Below are 23,330 nucleotides of genomic sequence, written 5' to 3'. Positions count from 1 at the left end.
AGCAGAGGACCCAGCTAAGCTGTGCCTGGACTTCTGACATGGAAACTGTGAGATCATAAGTGTGTGTTGTGTTAAGCCCCTAAGTTTGTAATAACTTGTTATGTAGCAATCGAAAATGAACACAGACACTATCAATGGGGCTTTGTGCCATCCTGTCTCTATCCTCCAGCTGGGCTGATTTTTCTAGTTATCTAATGCTGCAGAACAAATCATGTCAAACGTAGTGGCTTAAACAACAGAAACTACTTATTACTTCTTGCAGTTTTTGTTGGTAGATATTTGAGAGTGGCTTGGCTGGGTGGGTCTGGCACAGTTGTAGTCTTAGGTCAGCTGGAGCTGCAGCCATAAAAGGGCTCGACAAGGGCTAGAGGATCACACAGCTGGCACGTTTGGTGCTGGCTGTTGGCAGGGGGCCTTAATTCCTCTCCACATGGGCCTCTCCACAGGGATGTTTGAGTGTCCTCATGACATGGCATCTGACTTCCCCTAGACTGCATGACCCAAGACAGCAAGGCAGAAGTTGCAATGTCTTTTGTGACCTAGCCTTGGAAGTCACCCACGGTCACTTCCATTGTATTTAGCTGGTCACACAGGACCAGCTGGGATTCAGTGTGGGAGGGGATGACACAGGGAGGGTGTGAATACCAGGAGGCAGAGATCCTTGGCGAGCATCTTGTAGGCTGGCTACCATATTGATCTTCCTTCACCTCCTCAGGCACACTGCCCACTCTCTCAACTCCAGGCCTTTGCAAAGACCATTTCTCTGTCAGGCTCAATTTCTTCCTCTGCCTTCCTCTCACCAACTCTAGTTTATCTCTGAGGTCTCAGTAGGAGCCAGCCATACCTTTCTGCAGCCTGGAGCTTATGTAATTTAGGAGAGCCCTCTTCAAAATAAAGAAGACAAAAATATCTCTCTTTTACAAAATTTTCAGGACAGATGATCATTACGAGAGCTCTTCCCAGGGCCTTGGAAGGTGCCTGTGCTAACAAAGGGTCCCAAATTTAAGCTCCACCAGCATCACAGTAAATCCTCTTCAGGGTCTCAGAGTAGATGTCACTCCCTCAGGGCGCTCTCCTTGGTCCCCTAGAATAAGTGACTTCTGTTGCTTCAGCCTTGCTGTGGGTCACACTTATAATCAGACATTTATCATCCCTTTTGGCCATAAGGTATTGTGTCTTATTTAAAAACTTTCTGTGCTTACTCTCAGACACTATTCTAAATGCCATTGACATAATAGTGACCCAGACCCAGACAAGGTCCCTGTCCTCCTGGAATCCTACGTTCAGGTGGGGGGAGAGAGGCAACAAACAGGTAAACAACAAACTTCTTTTAAAAGATAATTTCAGTTAGTGATGGATACAAGTGAACCTGGGCAATGAGAGCTCAAGGAAGACCGCTCTGAAAGGCTGACATTTGAGCTGAGACCTGAATGATGAGAAGGGGGAGATCTGGGGAGATAAGTGATCCTGGAAGCCAGGACAGCAAGTGCAAAGGCCCTGAAACAAAAACAAGGTTTCAGTGTTCAAGATTGAGCAGGGAGGCCAGTACAGCTGGAGTGTAGTGAGAGGGGGAGAAAAGGATGGAGAGTCAGGTAAAGCACAGATTGGGTAGGACTTTGCAGGTGGGCAAGAAACTAAGGTTTACTTTTATTAAGGTAAAATTCACTTAACATGCAATTAACCGTTATAAAGTGCACACTTCAGTGGCATTTAAGCACATTCACCACATTGTGCAACCACAACCTCTGTGTAGTCCTGGGTTTTATTCTAAATCAATGAGAAGCCATTGGAGGGTTCAGGGAAGGGGATTTGAGTATGTTTAGCGTTTGTTCATCCCCTGGATCAGAGGCCCCTGATCCAAGGCAAGATGTGTTTCCACCAGAATTTCCCCAGGCTTACCCCCTCCTTCCCTTTCTCGCAACAAGACTTGCCCCCAAGACATCCTCTTCCATTGCTTTCAAACTCTTCCTTCTGTGCTCTTCTGAACAAACCAGCTAAGGTGGGAGGATGGAAGAAGAGACGGGAGCAGGGAGGAAGATGGGGCCTTTAATTTCCAACTTTGAGTGTCAAAAGGCAATTTCATGCCTGCTGACGTGATTAGAGCAGTGGAAGTAATAGAGGCTGGCAGCTAATGGGGTGCTGGCTCCAGGGGATTCATAGTTACTGATTTTTCCCCCAACAGGGACAAGAATTTCTAGTGGTGTTGAACCCTTGCATTCCACTTGGGCGATGCACCTCAGTGCCCTGGGGTCTGGACCGTGTTACTAGTGGAGAGGATGATACTTTGCCATAGACCACAGCGTTCGCTCTCTACCCAGCAGCCTCTGATCCTCTGCAGCGTTCAGTTCTCTCCGTACTGTGGAGGTTAAGTGTACGGGCTGCCCAGGTCCGAATTCCGCCTCTGCCACTTCCCAGCCATGTGACCTTGGGCAAGTGGTCTAATGTCTCCTCACCAGAAAATAGACAATAACAGTCCTGCCTTGTGGAAATGTTGTGAGGATTAATTGAGATAATGTGGGCATCCAGTAGGTGCTACATCAGTATTTACTTTTTTTATTTTAAAAAAAGATCAAGGAGAGCACAGGATGGAACTCAAAATGCTATAGGAGCTTTGGGGGCAGGAGAGCTAGACGTTTATGTGAAATCAAGAGATTTTTATAAAACTAGTTGACCACTAGTTTAAACTTTTTTTTAAGGACTCTGTGGCCTACGCCAAATGTATTTGTGCCAGACGGGGGCTGGCGTCAACCTGGGATCCAGGGCTTCAGACCAGCCTCCCAGAGTTGTTTCCACTCCTGCTGTAGAAGTCTACTGTTTAGATTCTTTTCCTGAGAACACCATTATCCTCCAGGTTTCCATGAACTTCCTGCAAATGCTACTTCCAGAGTGTCTACTGTGTGCTAAGCACTTAATAAACTCATCAGAACCTTATGAGGGAGGAGGTATACGTGTCCTGTTGTACAGATGAACAAACTGAGGCTCTGAGAGATTGGATTCTTTTGCCCAGGGTCTCCCAGCAGGGATTTGAACTGCAGTTTACCAGGCTCCAGGAGCTAGAGCCTAACCACCACTCTGCAACTGCTGACTTGGTCTGCAGCCTCACACCTTCCTATATTACCTTTCAGGCTCCAGACAGGATGGTCCGTTCACCCCAGTGGTCAGCCAGACAGACAAAGGAAGCAGGAAGAGCTGACAGATGAGGAGAAGGAGATCATCAACAGGGTGATTGCTCGTGCTGAGAAGATGGAAGAGCTGGAGCAGGAGCGAATCGGGTGAGGCCTGACGCTGCACATCGTTCTGAGAGCCAGTGAGGGCCAGGAGGCTGTGCTGCTCTGGGCTGGGTGCGCTGTGGTGGGGCAGGGCTGCCCTTGGGGTTTGTGACTTGTGATGTGCCAAGCCACCCACTCAGGCAGAACTGGAATCCTTGGTGCATGAGCTGCGAGAGCTGGAAGACAGAAAAGAGAACAGGGGAGAGAGAGGGCTGGGGGCTGGCTGGGGAGGGGCTTCTGGGCTGGGGGTGCATTAAAGATGGAGAAGGGGGGAATCTTCTGAGAGGGGGATGGGAGATTGTCTCTGAAGGCTGGAGACGTGTGTGTGAGCACAGGTGTCATACCCATTCCAGCTGCACAGGAATATGTTCTAGAGACATTGGCCATGCAGATGCCAGAACAATAGCTGAGGGTGAAGTAAGGAGGAGGAAGTGTATGTCAAAGAGACAGTACGTGAAAGAGAGAGCACATCTGAAATGGATTATATGAGAGAATTGGAGAAATCCATCCTGAAGGGAGGCCAGCATGAGAGCGAGGTAGCAGAGGTTGGGTCAGGACTCTAAGAACCTGGCTTCCATCCCAGCTCCCCCGCTTGCCGGCTGTGGATCCTGGGCCATGTTGCTTCACCCTCTGAGCCTCAGTTTGCTCGCTTGTAGAATGGGAGAAAGAAAAGGAATAGTCCCACAGGATTGTTGTAAGGAGTAAGTGAAATGATGCTTGTATGGTTCCTGGACCAGGCCTGGTCATACTTCATGTTTAATGAATGGTAGGAGGAAGGGAAAAAGTGGGGTTTGGAGGGCAGAGGTAACAAAAAACATGTATGGGATGTAAGAAGGTGTGTGTGTCAGAGCATCAGTGAGCCAGGACAGTGTTAGAGAGAGAGGGAGGGCTCTGTGCGTGGGCTTGGGAAGGGTGGAGTGGGGAAGTGAGAGGGGAGGAGTGTCTGGGAGAAGAGGAGAGTGAGCGTATGTATGGGGGCGGCTCTTGGCGTGGGTGGAAACTTCCACTGCTAGGATGCAGGGAGGCCACCAAGGGGTCCTCTAAGACTGAACCTCAAATGGGAAATGGGAGGAGCTGCTGAGATGCCACCCCCTCCCCAGACCTTTCTTCCAAGGGGCAGCCTTTGCCAACTGCTTACAACTGGTTTGGGCACTGGGATGCCCTTTCATCTCCCTACCCAGCCACTCAGTGGGGGAGTTAACAAGATTCTTGGATGGAAAATGATGCTGTGAACACACAAGAAGTGGGTGCCTTTGATTTGAGCCTCTGCAGATCATTTTATTCAGAGTGGGCTGGGGAGATCAGAGATGCCATTGACAAATGACAAATAACCTGGCACAGGCAGAGTCAGCTTTGTGCTCGGCCCTCCGTCAGGTTCCTCAGTAGGTTGCTAAAGGGATGGGTCTTGAGGGGTCTGCTTATAGGGTTGAGTTTTTATTTTGCTTTTTAAAAGATACATCAAGAGTGAGGAGTTGTCCAGGCGGGAGGTCTGTGAGCATGTGTGTATGTGAGTGTGGGAGTGTGTGTGTGTGTGTTCACTTCAACCAACAAGGAGCCTCAGCCTTGCAGGAAGGAAGAATATAGATGTTAAATTCTTGCTTGGAAGCAAGAACTTCCAGCCTTTTTCCTGCGGAGCACTTTCCACTAGCTAACTTTGAATTTTATACATTGATTATTATCTCTCTCCCCGTTAGATTATAAGATTCCTGAGTGTAGAGATTTTTGCCTGTTTTGTTTGCCACAGAATCCCCAGTCCTAGTACATAGTAGGTGTTCAGTAAAATATTTGGTGAGTGAGTGAGTGAACATGGTAGACAATGCTGCCCCCCAATTTCTTTCTGCATCTCCTGTGACCAAGAGGCTGGAGAACTTAGAATTTTGTAGTCCAGGGTCCATATTCCCAGGGAAGACACTATGATTGGCTGCCTTACGTTTGTATCAGATTCTATCCCTGTTAACTGTGGCCAGAGGTGCTGGCTACATTGTGCAAGCATGGCCACTAGGCTGCCTTTGGGTGTAAAGTTAAGGGGATCTCTCTGGACTGAGCGGATTCTGGCTTGAACATTCTAGAACAGGGCTGATGGGTTCCCTGCCTTGTCCCCCATGTCCAGCCACATTGCCTGACCTGGTGACATGGTGGGAGAGCACAGTGGTTAATCCCTGGGACTCCAGAGTCAGAGAGACCTGGCTTCAAATTCCAGCTCTGCCACTTACTCCCTGTGTGACCTTAGATAAGGCACTTTACCTCCCCCTCAGTTTCCTCAACTGCAAAATGGGGATAACATTAGCACACACGTCTTGGGGAGTGTTTAATTCACATGCAAAGGATTATCGTGGTGCCTGGCACAGAGCGCATGCTCAGTTAATGGTGACAATCATTAATGACAAATTTGCTGAGGAAACTTGTTTTTTTACACTGGCCAAGGTCTCCATTCTAGAATCATGCCCGAGACTCCTGTTTGGCAAGCCCCTGGCTTCCCCTGAAGGAGATTTCAGAGCCTTCCAGGGAAGCTGGGGCCAAGCCCATGGTGACAGAGTGTCCCTTTGCTGAGAGAGTATGTTTTCTGCCGGAAAGGGGAGGATAGTCCTAGAAGATTCAGGCTGAGGCCATTTCCCCTGCTCCCTTCTAGCTGCCAGCCCTTGCTGGTAGCATCGCCAGAGGCAAGCCCATACTATTTGTGTCTTATGACCTTGAACCTGCCCTCATTCCTGTTCTACTCACACTTCCCTGGGAGAGGATCAGAGTGAAGTCAGATGAAAGGAGAGAGACACATCAGACACGGATCACAGATCGAGGCTGAAAACGGGGCGCCATCAGGGCTCCCCCTCCAGAACCTGAGGCTCAGTTAATGAGCCTTGGGGGCTTCAGTTCCCCACTTGTCCAATGAGGCGGGTCAGTCTGAGTCTCAGGATCCTTCCTGATCCGACTCTACAGTATTTGGGGGTGTCTGGTGGAGGACCCTGTACCCTGTTGTTGGCTGCACCTCTCAGAGCAAATGAGCTCCTTCTGGCTCTTCTAACTGTTAAAACTGCAGATGTAGCTGCGTCCCCTTCTGGGTTCTAGACACCAGCTCTGTGATGCTGAGTTTTCTTTTCTATTACCAAACAGTCATCTGGGGACACGTGAAGTCATCGTTTACATAATAAACAATCATTATAAATGGGTACCATTTATTGATTGAGCACTTACTATGTGCCAAACATCAAACCTAAAAACTTCATATGGATTTAACTCATTAACTGCTCCTCTCAACCCTATCAAGTAGGTGCTATTTTGCAGGTGAGGAAACTGAGGCTTAGAAAGGTTAGGTCACTTGTCCAAGGTCACACAGAGCTAAGATATATGTCCCTGTCTGGCTGACTCTCAGAACTATGTTCTAAACTATTAGGTGTCTTTCCTGAAGGCGTGGCCTCAAATTCTTAGACTTTGCAGGACATGGAAATTTTTAAAGCTCAGGTTTGGAGGGGACATTTGGGGAGCTACAAGCTAGAATCCCTTCTGTGCTGGCCCAATGATTCCTTCCCATTGGTCCTTTAAACCTGTTTGTACCTTCAAAGCTGCCAGAACTGGTCTCCGTGGTCCTAAGGCCATGGAGAGTTCCCTGGGAGAGTCACCCTAAGGCGTCCCAGGAGGTGCTGCCTCCCTGGGGCAGTTTTGCTAGAGTTTGCTGCCCCAGGGAGCACCAGATGATGCAGTGGACCAGAGTTGGTTCTCACCTTGGAGCCTCTGCTTTTGCCCAAGGCGGTGTCTAAACCTTCACTGAGTGGTAACTCAGCCCACAACCAAGCTCTGCTCTCTTCAGCACCCCCAGAAGGAAGGATGATGGTCAGAAGGGAAACTCATTAAAGAGCCTCATTTTGCCCCACATCCCTTATTCAAGGCTAAGTGGGATCTCAGAATTTGTTTTGCATGACCTGACTGCTGTAGACTTTCTATACTAGTTAGGACACTTGGCTTGCAAGAAAAGGAATTAGTTTCAGCTAGGTTGTTTCAGTTATCTATCACTGCATAACAAACCACCCAAAACTTACTGACTACAAGCATCAGTAGTATACTCTTTTTCATAATTCCGTGGGTTAAGAATTTAGGCAGGGCTCTGCTAGGTTGATTTTTGCTCCATGTGGCGTAGCCTGGGGTGACTCGCTCAACTGCATTCATTGGGTGGCTGGGTTGGACTGGAAGGGCCAGGAAAGCTCCAGTCCTTTGTCTGTGCCTCAGTGCACTCTGCAGGGCCCCTCTCTCTCCACGGAATCTTTCCTTATTCAGTAGTCTGGCCCGAGCTCCTTTACATGGCAGCTGACTCCCAAGAGAGCAAGGATGGAAGTCTCCAGGATTCTTAACAGCTAGGTCTAGAACTGGTAGGGCATCGCTCCACTGAAATCTATTGGAGAGGAGAAACAGATCCCATCTTCTCCTGGAAGAATGACTTATGCATCCAGGGAAGGAAGATGTTAATGGTGGTCATCTTTGGAGACCCTACCCCATTAGGCAAAAGGGGAATTTAATATAAGGATTCAGAGGTATCTCAAGGGATCCAAGGGCAGGAACACAGCCTAGTCTCATGAAAGGTCTGCTTCTTATCCCACATCTTAAAAAATATAATCTCAGGGCTTCCCTGGTGGCGCAGTGGTTGAGAGTCCGCCTGCCGATGCAGGGGACACAGGTTCGTGCCCTGGTCCGGGAAGATCCCACATGCCACGGAGCGGCTGGGTCCGTGAGCCATGGCTGCTGAGCCTGCGCGTCTGGAGCCTGTGCTCCGCAAGAGAGGCCACAACAATGAGAGGCCCGCGTACCGCAAAATAAATAAATAAATAAATAAATAAAAAATATAATCTCATACTATACCTTCCTAGTTGTTATATTTCTTCTTAGTCCTAATTCCAAATTCCCAGGGAAGGAACTCTGATTGGTCCAGGTCACCCTGAGTGCCACCCCTCATCCAATCAGCTGTGGCCAGAGGTGCCAGGTTATACAAACAAAGCTGCTGAGTGCTACTCCAGAGAGTGCAAAGGGCCTTTGTAAATTGAACAGACACCCAGGGGGTGTCCACAGGACTTTTAAAACATATTAAATATGGAATTAAACATTTGTCTGGGGAAATTTGTGTGTGTGGGTTTTGTTTTTGTTTTGTTTCCCAGTGGTAGGTTCCTCCATGTCTTTATCATATTTCTTTCTATCCAGAGCCTCTCAAAGGCATTTACTCATATATTCTGCCCACAAGGGGACAGGCAGCTTGGTGGCTTCCATTCGAGGTCAACATCCCTCAACAGATGGGCCCAAAGAAGTAGTTAGGATTTGTCATTAACCTTGGTGTCCAGACACTGTGATGGAGGAGGAAGTGAAAGAGACACAGAGAGACCTGTCATTGACAGAATCCGTTGGATTACTATCACCTCCCCATCCTAGTTCCACCATCCCCTATAGTTTGGGCACGGAATTTTTCCAAAATGTGGACAGGGGGAGAAGTGAGTAATAATGCTTGGAATTTGCTACATCTAATTAGGTAGGCATCTTTCCTGTGGTTTGACAAGCTGACAATAAACCAGCTCATAGTCTCCTCTTTCTAAAGGAAGATTCCCCTACCACCCCGTCCCTTTTTTTTGTTTTTTGACTTGGAGTCCTAGACATTCTGTGCATAGAGCTCAGGGGTTCTGGGGCATCCTGATACTATAGACATAGTTATCCATGTGTCTGTGTGCTTTTTTTTTTAAATAAATTTATTTTTTTTTATTTTACTTTTGGCTGCATCGGGTCTTCGTTGCTGCATGTGGGCTTTTCTCTAGTGCCGAGTGGGGACTACCCTTCATTGTGGTGCACGGGCTTCTCATTGCGGTGGCTTCTCTCGTTGCGGAGCTCGGGCTTTAGGTGTGCAGACTTCAGTAGTTGTGGCACACGGGCTCAGTAGTTGTGGCTCGCGGGCTCTAGAGCACAGGCTCAGTAGTTGTGGTGCATGGGCTTAGTTGCTCCGTGGCATGTGGGATCTTCCCAGACCAGGGCGTGAACACGTGTCCCCTGCATTGGCAGGTGGATTCCTGACCACTGCGCCACCAGGGAAGTCCCTGTGTGCATTTTTAAGAAGAAATATTCATAGATTTCATCAGGTTTTGGGGGACTCTGAACCCCCCCATGCTGAGAACCACTGAGTAGTACCTCAGTTTTCTCAGGGATTGGGTCGATGCCTTCTAATGTCCATCCAGCCTTAATAATTTATGGAATCTGTTTGCACAAAATGAAAATGAAGTCTTCTTAATTCCTTAAGCAGCCCAGTGCCTGGCATAAAAGAGAAAGCAAATGAATACATATTGGATGAATTCTAAACCCAACTGACTAAGCCTCTCATTGAATGTTTTTAACCTCAGGGTTTCCCAGACCTTATCTATAAAATAGGGAGTTGGACCATGTGGTCTCCAAGTCCCTCTAGCCCAAGGTTCCTGAACCTTGGCACTGTTTACATTTGGGGACAGATAATTCTTTGTGGTGGATGCTGTCCTGTGCACCATAGGTTTTTTTAGCAGCATCTCAGCATCTCCCACCAACTAGGTGCCTGTAGTAACCGGGGCTGTTACCAAGCTGTGACAACCCAAAATGTCTCCAGACATTGCCACATGCTCCCTGAGGGGCAAAATCACCCCCTGTTGAGAACCACTGCTCTAGCCTTTTTGTTGAGTGGCTCAAGAAAGGAAGAAGAAACAAATGAGAATTTCCCTGCAACCACACTCAACTTCTAGAGAAATAATAATAGCCCACCCTTACAAAGCACCATGTGTTGGCACTGTACTCAAAGCTTTATGTAGATTCATCTATGTAACCCTGACAACAACCCTTTGCATTAAGCCACATTATTATCATTCCCATTTTACAGATGAGACAACTGAGGCACAGAGTGGTTAAGCAACTTGCCCAGGGTCACACAGTTAATAAGCAGTACAACTGGGATTACAAACCCAGGCTGGCTGGCTCCAGGATTAGAGTCCTATTCTGCTATTCTATAGAAAGTTAAGCATTTATAGCCAAGCATTGTATTAGGAACTTTCAAATATGTTGTATTTCCTTTAATCTCTCAGAGAGACAGACTGTTGTCTTTGCTTCACAGATGAGATTATTGAAGTTCATGGAGGTTAGGACACTTGCCCAGGGGGACACAGCTTTCACATGGCCAAACCAGACTTTGAACCTGTCTTTCCACGTTATCCTATTGCCTTTTGGTGGTGCAGGTAGGGATGGCAATTGACAAATGACTTCAGAGTTTCAGGGAGGTCAATAATTTACAGGGTGTCTCACATATTCACTCAGGTTAATTGGTTCAGTCTCATACTTCTTCCTGCCATAGGACAGTCCACCCCTCTCCACCACAATGACCCTTGTTCCCTGTGGGCCTCAGCAGCACATTCCCTCAACTCTACTTTCCACAACAGAAAAGGGCAGGTGGAGGGGTTAGGAAGAGCCCCAACTATAAGCACTGAAATGAAACAAAGGCTTCATTCTTCCAAAGCGGGTAACAGCATCTGAGTAGCTAGACCTAGCCTCCGATCCCACCCCTGCCACTTGCCAGCTGTGTGCCTTTGGTAAGTGACTCCCTGTCAGTGTGCCTCGGTTTCTCCATCTGTAAAATGGGAGTGAATAATAGAACTGACCTCACAGGTTGTATGACTTAAGGAAAACAATGCACATGGAATGCTTAGCACAGCTCCTGATAACTGTTGCTATTATTGGGTTTAAATGACCCAGCTCCTTGCCTGACTGACTACATTAGCCCAGTGGAGCCCTCTAGCTGTCTTTCTCTCTTGGCTCCAACTCTGACCCAGGGTGACCCGCTTCCCCAAAGTACTGAGGTCCAGACAGGAATCCCATTCGCCAGTTCATCAAGGAGAGAGATTACGATCAATGGCTCCCCAGGTAGTGACGGTAATAAACAATGGTGGGAATTAATGAGTCTGAACTGCACACACCCTGCATGCCAGCCGTGTGGCTTCATGACAGAGCAACTTAGTCATTTAAGGACAGGTTCCCGAGAGACCCTGGCATTGGAGTCTCAGACCACCCCCCTTCAGAGCAGCCATGTCCCTGTTCACAGCTGATGGCCCAATCTAGGCTTCAGAAAATGCCGAGTTTAATAAACTTAATGGTAACATCCACTTGGCAATTAGGGTGATGGGAAAAGCAGCGTGATTCTGGAATTAATGGTGTGTGTGTGTGTGTGTGTGTGTGAGAGAGAGAGAGAGAGAGAGAGAGAGAAGTTGAGAGACAGAGACAGAGATAGAGAGAGACAGAGAGACAACATGACATCCACTCTCCTACTTTGCTGTATTTTACAAACCATTGTGTAATCATGCTCAATCACAGCTCTAAAGGCAGCTGCTCTGGCTTCATACCATCAGTGATGGAACCCCAGCTTTTCACCATTTCCCTCACCAATTCAGGAACCGGCACACAAAGCCATCACACCTTCACAAGCAGGGTGTCCTCAGCTCTGCAGCTCGCCACGTTAAGCCCACTTCCTGGAGCAATTGTACATCCATTAGCCTTCTCTTCAGCATTCATCAAGACACTGCGACAATACTGGTTTGAAAGCTCAAAAGCAGTTGCCTGAATGTTTCCGAGGCCAGTTTGAACTTTTTTGAGGGAGCCTGGGCTTAACAAGTAAGCACTGTCTGATCTGCATTTGGCTTATATCCTTGTCTGCAGAAGGCAGCCAACTAGGGCTTGGCTCCCTGCGAGAGCAGAGTGTGTATAGCCGTGTGTGTGAAAGTGTGTTCTGTACATGGGTGCTGATCATGCACCTGTTCCTGTGTGGGTATATGTGCCATCCGTGTGTGTATTTAGGGATGGGCACACGAGTCCTGTCAGTTTCTAGTCACTGCAGCCCCTTTAAAAGCTTTAGAAAGACGGATTTCATGGGCAGATTTTAGCACCCTCGTTATATAGGAAAAAAATGTGAGTATAGGGAGCTCTAAAAGCCACAGATTTCCAGAAGAAATAATTAGCAGCAATCATGACTGAGTAGTTACCATGTTCTGGGCATTTTACAAACATTCCCATTAAAAAAATTTTTTTAACATCTTTATTGGAGTATAATTGCTTTGCAATGGTGTGTTAGTTAGTTTCTGCTTTATAACAAAGTAAATCAGCTATACATACACATATATCCCCATATCTCTTTCCTCTTACATCTCCCACCCTCCCTATCCCACCCCTCTAGGTGATCACAAAGCACCACCGAGCTGATCTCCCTGTGCTATGCGGCTGCTTCTATTTTACATTTGGTAGTGTATGTCCATGCCACTCCCTCACTTTGTCCCAGCTTACCTTTCCCCCTTCCCGCGTCCTCAAGTCCATTCTCTGGTAGGTCTGCGCCTTTATTCCCATCTTGCCCCGTAGGTTCTTCATGACCCTTTAACTCTCATTTTATCTTTGCAACAATCCTAGGAAACAAGGACTTTGTTTTCCCTAATTTACACATGAAAAACAGAGGCTCAGAAAGGTTAAGTAACTTTCTTGAGGTCACAGAGCTAGGAAATAGCAAATATGGACCCAGGCAAGGTCACTCCAGAATGGACACCCCAACACCTGCATCATAAGTGCCTTGTGGGACTTCCCTGGCAGTCCAATAGTTAAGACACCGTGCTTCCAATGCAGGGGGCGCAGGATCGATCCCTGGTCAGAGAACTAAGATCCCACATGCTGCGCGGTGCAGCCAAAAATTAAAAAAAAAAAAAAGTGCCTTGTATTTCTAAATTCTGAAAGTGTGTGTGCGTGCAGGTGTGCATGTGTGTGTGCATGTGTGGAGAGTCTGTGTTTTCCTGGGGTTGTACTTGGAGAGGGTGATTAGAACCTCACAGAGTCCAAAGCCTGATTTGTCTGACATCCACAGCAAGGCAGGGAGGAATTGTCCAAACCTTGCTCTGGAGAGGAGGACTGGAATCTGATTTGGACCTGAATCAGGTGGAAATAGAACCTGGGTGGCAGATGGGGCAGGAATGTGGGTGTGGTGGGTAGAATAATGCCCTCCCCCATTAGGATGTTCACATCCTAATCCCTGGAACCTGTGAATATGTTATCTTACATGGGCAAAGGGACTCTGCAGGCATGATTAAGAATCTTGAGATGGGGAGATGATCCTGGATTACCCAATGTAATCACACGGGTCCTTATAGGAGGGAGGCGGGAGGGTCAGAGTCACAGCAAGATTGAAAAATGCTACACGGCTGGATCGAAGATGGAGGAAGGGGCCACAAGCCAAGGAATGTGGGGCAGCTTCTAGAAACTAGAAAAGGCAAGGGAACAGATTTTCCCCTCGAGCTTCCAGAAAGAACACAGCCCTGCCTGCCAACACCTCGACTAAGTGAAGCCCATGTCAGATATCTAATCTCTAGAACTATTAAGATAGTAAATAATACATGTTGTTGTAAGCCACTAAGTTGTAATTTGTTACAGCAACACTAGGAAGCTAACACACAGAGTGACTCCTTGAAGCTGGCTAGCGTGCAATGGCATCTCTCACGGCCTTCCTGCTAGTGTACACTTTCACCACCACTGAGTTAGACCCACTTGGGGCAGTCTTTTAGTTTCAAGAGACCTGGTCCAGCCCCATGTGTAGACAAAGTCCAGGGACCTGCCTGCCTCATTCTCCCTGGAACCACTGCGGCATTTGAAACTCTCACTGCTCCGAGCCTCCCAAGGACTCCATTCATATGTCCATATGTTGTCTCAAAATGGGGGAAGTTGAGTCTCCTCTACTTAAAACCCTTTCATGCTGTCCCATCACTCTTAGACTCAAGACCCTGTAAGGTCGGATCTTAACAAACGGCATCGCGAAACAGAGGAAAGCTTCAAGTGAGCTTTATTAGGGGGCGCTCCCGGGCGAGGTTCACTGGTCCGAGAGAAAGGGGCCAGAGAAGTTGCACCCGGGCGAGGGTTGGGCAAGATTTTATAGGGGAAGAAGGGAAAGGGGTGTGGTGAATCTGGGAGGGCGCAGGGTATTCCTTATTTGGTGGTCTCTTCGGGTATCTTGGCAATATCTGGTGCCGGTTACGTCAGTCTTGGGACCGCTAGTCCTGCCCCTTGAAAGGCGGGAAGGCTGGGCCGGGTGGAAAGTCCCAGGTCAGTTCCTGGAACTGGGTGGTCTGGAATGTCTCCAGGTCAGTTTCTGGAACTGGGTGGTCCGGAGAGTTTCGGTCTGATGCAACCTGTGAATCTGATTGCGTTCCCCTGCCTCGGGCCAGTTGGCCTTACAGACCCTGCATGGAGTGGCCCCTGCCCACCCTCCAGCCTCATCTTCTACCATCCAGCCCACCAGCCCTGCTAAGCATCTCTCAGGTCCCTTGCACATGCTGTTCCCTCTTCTTCTAGTGCTTTTCCTCACCCTCTTTACTGGGCCAGCTCCTCTTTATCCTCAGGTCTCAGCTCAACAGTCACTTCCTCTGAGGCCCCATCTTACTGTTCATGTCCCTCTCTGTGAGTTCTCATAGCTTCCCATACTTGTCCTTCAGAGCACTTACTACGAGTGTAATTATGATGATCGATGTGATCGTTTAAATAACGTCTGAGTCCCCCACTAGAATGCCAGCTCCATGATGGCAGGCACCTCATTTGTTTTGCTCCCCCTTGGGTCCTCACTGTCTGCTGTCACATGGTAGGTTCTCCATAAATATTTGTCAAATGAATGAGTAGACCATCTGCATCTATTGGGACAGCAAGGTCAGAGCAACTTGGGAATCCACCTCCCACCCCCTCCAGAGGTCATCTGTTGGTGCTCAGAAGAGGGGACATAACCTTTCTGGTGCCTCCGGGAGCATCCTGGGAAATGGGAGATGCCCACCCAGCTTCACTGAGTAACCGTCAGCTCCCCTTAAGCACCCAGCCTGGTGATATGTGGGTTTCCTGGACTGAGGTGCAAGTAGGAGCCATAAAGTTAATCAGACGTGTAAAGACATAACTAGAGAGTGACAGCCACTTACAATGTCCAGCTGTTTGGGCCCTTAATGTGGAGACATTAGACAGGCAAACAAAAGTATCCTGCCAATGCAGACAGGTCTTCTCTTAGTCATTGAAGGTCCTTCAGTTTCAAAACACAAGGGGGAAATCTTGATGTTTCAGCCTCAGCATCTGAGAATCCCTGAACGTTGCCCATGGCAGGAAGCTTGAGGTGTGTCTCATCTAACCCCTCACATTATTGTCTGGGAAGAGGGCATGCAGAGAACAAAGCCTTTTCAAGGTCATTGACTGGATAAGAGGTAGGATTCAAAGCCATGACTTTTAACCCTTGGCTTACATGTTCTCTGTCTTCAGAAATGCACTTTATTGTCTAATGTAACTCATGTTTCTTGTAGAAAGTTAAGAAAGTATGAGGAGTCCAGGTAATTGGTGCTTTAGGAAAGGGGGTAGCAGAAGCTTTATAGAAGGAAATAAAAATTACTCATAATCCCACCACCTGGTGATAATCCCTGTGAATATTTCGGTGTGTTTCCTTTCTAATTTTTTTTTTTTGTCCAGTGCACACCATGAAGATATTCAGATGAGCATGTTCCAAACCCAACCTCATATCATGATCACAATTCTATATCCTGGGTTTGGGGTTTTTTTCCCCCACTTAACATAATAAGGAGAGCATTTCCTCATGTGATTTCTCCCACTGCTTCCTTCTTTACTGAAGCATTTCTCAAAGTGTGGCCAGGAATTCACCAGCATCAGGATCGTATAGGGAGTCACTTCAAAATGCACACGCTCTGGACCCACCCCAGTCCCATAGAATCATTGTCTGAATGTTGAACACTCTCCCCAGGTGATCTAGATGGACCATACATTTTGGAAACATCCCCCCATGCCGCGGCTCTCAGCAGGACTGCATGCTGAAATGCTGGTATCCGGGCGTAACCAGATCCATAGCTGAGAAGTTTTAGAGCTGGGGCCCCAGCCATTGGTATTTTTAAAAAATTCTTTCTGGGTCATTAACATGGGTTGAGGGTTGCCGGCATCTTTCATAATGCACATAGGTCTCTCCTGCCAAGATTGGTAACAACAAACATTCCTTATGGGGTGAAGAAACTGAAATGTTTTATCACCAGGATAAAGACCCATCTGTGACTCATGGTCTTCCATGACGTAATTTGGACTTAACTTCCCGCAAAGTTTTATTTCCAAGTTTATGCTGCTTGGCTGTTGGGGCCCTCCCTGTTGAGGCCCTAGCATTCAGGGCTGCAGAGAGGATGTCCAAAAGGGCGGGCTCCAGGAACCCCCTGCTCATCCTGATCTTTGAGCAGAGAAGGAAGGTCTGCCCATCCCCACTCCACTTCCTTCTCTCTTTATTGGTCTGGACTGAATTCACAAATAACAAGGGTCTCTACGCTGAGAGATGTGAATAATGATCTTCAATCTGTTGTTTTTCCATGCCATTTGCTGCCACTGATAGAAGCTAATGAGACGCTCCCTGTACAATGCGTGTTAATGGGGGCTTTTGGAGTTGAGGATCGAATGGTGGAAGGAACGGGCATCTTGGTAGGGATGCTAGAGTGTGGGTTTGCAAGAGGTGGGTGACTCCACACCCTTATTTTCCAAGAGGAGACAAGTAAGCCTCATAGGTTTCCTGAGCAAAGTACACTGCAGTTTAGAATTGGGTCATCTATCCCATGCTCTCTTCCTGAGCTGGGTGGGCAAAGCTTGACTTGAGGCAGAAGGCCATGAGGGGACTTCAAGGAAAGCAAAGGTGGTTCACTGACACAGAGAATGAGATTCTAGCTCAGGCTGAGTGACCCAAGTGACTCTGTGCCTTGGGACCTCCACTGATAGAGTGAGAAGAACAAAGTCTAACCACTTTCTGGCTAGGTCAGTCCGTGAAGGAGAAAATAGGTGAGAACAAAGGTGTGTGTCAGAAAAAGAGAGAAAAAGAAAATATATATCACTGTGCAGTTTCCATCCCCTGCCTCCGTTAGGTTACCTCATTGTCTCATACTTCTATGGCATTGAAAGGCAACCTGAAATTCATCTGCTCCAGACGACTTCAAACTGTTTCTTTAAACAGTGGAACGAACTTTCCAAAGGAAATCTAATTCAACAGCTCAAACAAATGAAAGAGATAAATGCAGACATGCTCTGGATGAAATGGGGTTTTTTGGTTCCTCAGAATCACTCCTACCATACCACTATAGTGGGTGGCCCCAAAATGGTCTCTGAAGAACCCCTGGGGTGCCATAAAGCACAATTTGACAACCACCAATTTAGCCCAACACGTTCCCTTTTACAGGTGAAGAAACTGAAGCCCAGAGAGGCAAAATTCAGGGCTAAAATCCAGACTTCTCAACCCTATGTTGAGGATTCTTTAGGGGAACAAGATGATGGCCCAGCTGTTGGGTGTCTTGTCCCGACCTCTGAGAAGTCAGAAGCAGATGAGGTAGAAGCAGCTGGGGTGACTGCACGTGTGCAACTTGGTTCCTACCAGTGATGGAGTGTCCCTTGGTGTGGGCAAGGCAGGGGAATCGAGCAGGGTGGAGATTGGACTGTTAAAGAAGGTCCCCATGGCTCTGCTTGGCAGTAGTGGCAGCGAGGTCTGATTAAGAACAGGAACTATAGCTGAAACTAACACAGCATTGTAAAGCAACTATATTCCAATAAAAATTAATTTAAAAAAAAGAAGAAGAAGAAGAACAGGCACTCGAGAGCCAGACTGCCTGGGTCTGAGTCCAGGCTTTCTCCACCTCCCCGCTGTGTGACTTGGGTACCTCACTTAACCTCTCTGTGCTTCACTTTTCTCATTTGGAAAATGGGGACAAGAATAGTCTTTAGCTTACAGTGCTGCTGGAAGGATTCATTAAGAAAATTCATGTGGAGTGCTTATCTCTGTGCCTGGCACATTGAAATTGCTCAGCAGACACTGGCTGCTGGTGTTCTGAGACTGAGGACTGGGCGCTCCTGGTTTGTGCTGCCTCCCATCATCCTATAAAAGCAATTTCTAGGGAAAATGCGGGGAGGGTTGGGGTAGAGGAAGAGGAGGAGGAGGAAGAGAAGAGTGTGCTGCCTTTGGTTCTGCACATCCTGCCTCTCGAAGCAGCTCTGTCCGATCTGGGTCACAGCAGGCACTAGAGCCTACAGGCTGCTTTGGGCTCCTCTGTTGAATGGAACACAGAGGGAGAAGCTGCTGTTTATAACACAGCGAGTAGCGTGCTTTGAGGGGATGGCAGGAGTGAGGAGGGCCTGTGGGAAGAGTCAGCATCAGGTGGCGGCCAGCAGGTCTGCCAGGGACTTTCTGGAGCCTGTGATACCCAAGTCCCATGAGAAGTGGTTCTCACGCCTGTGGTGTCCACAGCTGAGAGCCAGTGTGTGGAGGGGTGGGCAGGGTCTGGCTCCATCTGGGTCCACTGGCTGTGGCTGGAACAGGAACAATAAGGTTGTGTTTGAGGAAAAAGCAAAGAGGTGACTTCAGGCTGGTGGGAAGGGTCAAAAACAACCCACCTGAGATTGAAGCAGGATGCCCCCACAGGTGTAGTCATTATGTGTAGCCTTGCTATTCAGTGTGCCCTTGGGCCAGTAGCATCGTGTGGAATCACTTGGGAGTTTTCTAGGAATGTAGCACCTCAGGCCTCACCCCAGACATGATGCTTCAGAATCTGTTTTAACAAGATGCCAGTGTGACTTGTGTGCACGTTAAGTTTGAGAAGTGCCAGTGTAATACACATGATACCTGGCTTCCAGTTTTAGCTCTGTTACTTCCTAGCTGTGTGACCTTGGACAAGTAATTTAACTTCCTTGTGCCTCACTTGCCTTAGTTGTAAAATGGCTTCTTAATAGTGCCTGTCTCTTAGGGTTGGGTGCCAAAGCACTTCATACCATGCCAGGCCCATAATAGACACTATGTAAGTATAAGCTGCTATTGTATGTCACTTGACATTCAACTCAGCTTGCTTTTGCTGGATACAAATTTGGGAAGTGGCCTGCCTTCGTTCATTCATTCATTGGTTCGACCATCATGTGTGAGCACTCACTGTGGACCCCAGGTACTGTTCTGTTCCTGAGGACACAGCAGGGAACAGGACAGACAAGATCCCCGGCCCAGGGGAGCTCAGAGTCTAGGAAGGCAGCCAGGTATGGACTCACAATTAACTAATTACTTAATGTAGACAGTTCCACAGTTACTTACAAATGTGACAAGTGCTATGCAGAAGGGTTGCCAAAGTAAATAAAATGGATGGTTAGAGAAGGCTTCTAAGAGGAGGTGATATTTTAACTGGAATATGAAGGATAAGGAGAATCTAGGCAGGAAAAGTGTGTGTGTGTCTGTGTGTGTGTGTGTGAGAGAGAGGTAGAGGGAGATCACAAATATGTGTAATGAGGGAAGGCTGCATTCCAGGCACAAGGACCAGAATGTGCAAAAGTGCTGAGGCAATTAGGAGAACTAGAACTCCAAGAAGGCCAGTGTAACCAGAGCAGTGGTTCTTAAACTTTTGTCAAAATCCCCTGGAAGGCTTGTTTAAACAGATTGCTGCTGCGCCCCTATAGTCTCTGATTAGGGTTGTTGTGGAGTGGGGCCCAAGAATATGTGCCTCTTTCTGGGGAGGGGTCCAGTAGTCATTATCAGATACTCAAGAATCTATGACTCAAAGAAGGTTAAGACCATCAGCCAGATAATGAGGGAGAAGCTGGTGGTCCCTGGTCCTATAAGGTCCGTATAACCCTGACTGTGCTTCCAGGCGCCTGGTGGACCGTCTGGAGAACATGAGGAAGAACGTGGCTGGGGACGGGGTGAACTGCTGCATACTGTGTGGAGAACAGCTGGGAATGCTGGGCTCTGCCTGTGTAGTGTGTGAAGACTGTAAGAAGGTACCATCGCCCTCCCCTTCCCTGCTTCCCCGCTCATCACATGCCATGGGGGCTAGGCCTGGGCTCCAGCCTTTGGGGGCCTTGGGTCTTGGGGATGGAGCTTGGATCGGGAAAGGTAGTTGCCAGAATATGATTCCTTCTGGGATGCTCCCATGCCCAGCTGTATTCCGAGGTAACCCTGATCTTGTTTCCTCCCCTAGAAGTCACTCTGACCCTTGTCTCCTTGGAGCTCAGCTCCACCCAGGATGAACTTGGGAGACTGAAGTAGGACATGAACTATGGTTGAGCCTGCAAGTATCCTGGCTGTGGCTTAGCAAGTTATAGGTCAGGCTAAAGAACATGCTGGGGGAATTCCCTGGCGGTCCAGTGGTTAAGACTCCGCGCTTCCACTGCAGGAGGCACGGGTTCGATCCCTGGTTGGGGAACTAAGATCCTGCATGCCGCACAGTGTGGCCAAAAAAAAAAAAGCATGCTGGGCTTGTGTCTACATGGAAGACACAAGTGTACATGGAAGCCCTACCCAGCATTCTCTATCCTGGGGTACAGTTCAAGCCACTTAGAAAGCCCCTCTCTAGCCAAGTTAGGCCAAGTTAGACTTTGGTCTTCTTAAGCATTCACTCTTGAAGGGGAGCCTCCCTGTGCTCTCTCCACCCTGTACCCTCTCCTCAAGCCGTCTGAACTTGACAATTCCAGGACAGAAATACAACTGTCCTTGGGTCTGTCTGATTCCCAGGAAAGGAATTCAGGGGAGTGACCCAGCTGGAGACATCCATAATGTCACTTGGCATCTCCTACTTGGGGTCCCATTTAGCATTTAGAATGGAATATTGGGGAAAGGTTATCTACTCCAAAAAACTTGCCTTCTGTAGTCAACTAGGTAGTGAGAATTTTGTGACCTATTTGTTTGGACTTCCAGAAAACTCAGCCAAAAGTATAATGTTCCATCATATAGTCATGGCATTTACTCAGATAACGTCTTTCTCCATAAGGAGTTGAACCTGTAGTCATAGTCTAGGGTGTCTCAGATTCATTTGGGAAGGAAAGAAGAAATAAAGTAATGAACAAAACGGATATACAGTCTCTCATGATTAAAAAATCATGTCAGTGATCTCCCTTGTATGGATGATGAAAACTCCAACCCCACAGGGACTCTTGGAGAATTCCTTCATCCCGTGCTTGGGAATGACTCCAGTTCTTGTTATCAGAAATCAAGACTCAGATTGGAACTTTATTCTAACTGGCCTTGGAAGGGACGTGAGGAAAGGAGAGTTCTATCTCTTTATATCCACCAAGGGAGAATAGGGCTTCATTGCCACCATTCCCAGCCACTTCTCCTGATCACCGGCAGCTCCAAGCCTGGCATATCTGAGTGTGCACTGGGCTATGTTTTGTCCCCAGAATGTCTGCACCAAGTGTGGGGTGGAGACCTCCAACAACCGCCCACACCCTGTATGGCTCTGCAAAATCTGCATCGAGCAGAGAGAGGTGAGTGGATTGGTCCCATTCAGCTCCTGGAGCATCCTCCCTTCTTTGTACGGTTCCCCCTTCCTTGCTATAACCAGGGGAGTAAGGTGGCAGTTGGGGGGCTGGGGAACCTGTTCAGGCACATGTCTTAAGGGGTTGGTATAAGAGGAACCAGCTCAGCTGTGAACACTGGCAGGACACAGTATTTGAATGAATTTCTTTTCTCATCTCTCGCTTCTGTGACTTTTCCTTCTCTCCCTCCCTGCTCTCCTCTCATTCATTGCCCTCTGACATCCATTATTCCCTACTCCCCATTTCTCATCTTCTGGGTCTTCCCCTACTGCCGCCTTCTCTTTCTCTTTCCCTCTACTTCACTTCATGTCTCACACTTTCCCTCATTTTCTTTTCTTTCCGTCTACAGATCTTCCTCAGCTTACAATGGGGTTGCGTCCCGATAAACCCATTGTTAAGTGGGAAATGCATTTAATACACCTAACCTAGTGAACGTCAGAGCCTAGCCTACCTTAAGTATGCCCAGGGCATTTACATTAGCCGACAGCTGGGCAAAATCATCTAAGGCAAAGCCCATTTTACAGTAAGTGTGGAGTATCTCCTGTAATTTATTGAATACTGTACTGAAGGTTAAAAAAAAAAAAGAATAGCTGCATGGGTACAGAATCATCGTCAGTGTATCAGTTGTTTCCCATCGTGATCGTGTGGCTGACTGGGAGCTGTGGCTCCCTGCCCTGCCCCTGATGAACATCACGAGACAGTACCCGATCGAGTATTGCTAGCCCAGGAAAAGATCAAAATTCAAAATTTGAAAAGGACTTCCATGGCAGTCCAGTGGTTAAGACTCCAAGCTTCCACTGCAGGGGGCGCGGGTTCAATCCCTGGTGAGGGAACTAAGATCCTGCATACTGCATGGTGTGGCAAAAAAAAAAACAAAATTTGAAGTATGGTTTTTACTGAATGCATATCGATTTTGCAACACTGTAAATTCAAAAATATCATAAGAGGGCTTCCCTGGTGCCGCAGTGGTTGAGAGTCTGCCTGCCGATGTAGGGGACACGGGTTCGTGGCCCGGTCCGGGAAGATCCCACATGCCGTGGAGTGGCTGGGCCCGTGAGCCATGGCCGCTGAGCCTACGCGTCTGGAGCCTGTGCTCCGCAACGGGAGAGGCCACAACAGTGAGAGGCCTGCGTACCGCAAAAAAAAAAAAAAAAAAAAAAATCATAAGAAAACCATTGTAAGTCGAGGGCCGTCTGTACTCTCCTCCTCAGAGCTCTTTTTTCCCTTTCATCCTTATCTCCTCTGCCTTTTCTTCTTTCTCTCTTTGCCTCTCACCCTTCACACTTCTTCCTTTGCACTTTCACTCTATCTCTGTTTTTTTCTCTCATGGAATCTTTCTCTTACCTAGGCTTGCTTTTTATTACCCACTTTGTCCCAATTAACTCCCTTCGCCTTTTCCCAATTTCTTCATCACTCATCTTCTGCTGCAGATTCCTGCCTTGGAGACTGTTCCAAGGACCATATTTCCCTCAATATCAGCCAGGGTCCTGGGAGAACAGATGGCACAATCCATCAGGATTATCAAGGAGGCTTTGATAAAGGTGCTGTTTGCAAAGGTCTGGGCAGGGATAAGGAAGATCAGCAAGGCGCGGTGAAGCACACAGCAGCAGCAATAGCAGGGTTGCTGATACCACTCCTGAGACTGAAGGAGTGGAGGAGGGAGCAGTTCCCAGCCTGGACACTGGGTATCAACCAGCAGGAGTGTAGCCACTGCCT

The 23,330-nt window shown here is 47.9% G+C and overlaps 1 protein-coding gene across 1 annotated transcript in view; it reads left to right on the top strand.

The window, feature by feature from the left end:
* RPH3A (rabphilin 3A) overlaps positions 1-23,330 on the top strand; it is a gene marked incomplete at both ends in the record, with an annotated part of 61,775 nt that overhangs the window by 9,635 nt on the left and 28,810 nt on the right. Inside the window, 3 exon segments of the mRNA XM_079717893.1 lie at positions 3,126-3,272; positions 19,949-20,078; positions 21,477-21,563. Coding sequence (XP_079574019.1) covers positions 3,126-3,272; positions 19,949-20,078; positions 21,477-21,563 — 364 coding nt within the window.

The sequence above is a fragment of the Hyperoodon ampullatus genome (genome assembly GCF_949752795.1).
Source record: "Hyperoodon ampullatus genome assembly, chromosome: 13".
Taxonomy (NCBI): domain Eukaryota; kingdom Metazoa; phylum Chordata; class Mammalia; order Artiodactyla; family Ziphiidae; genus Hyperoodon; species Hyperoodon ampullatus.
This window is presented reverse-complemented; position numbering and strand designations above follow the sequence as displayed.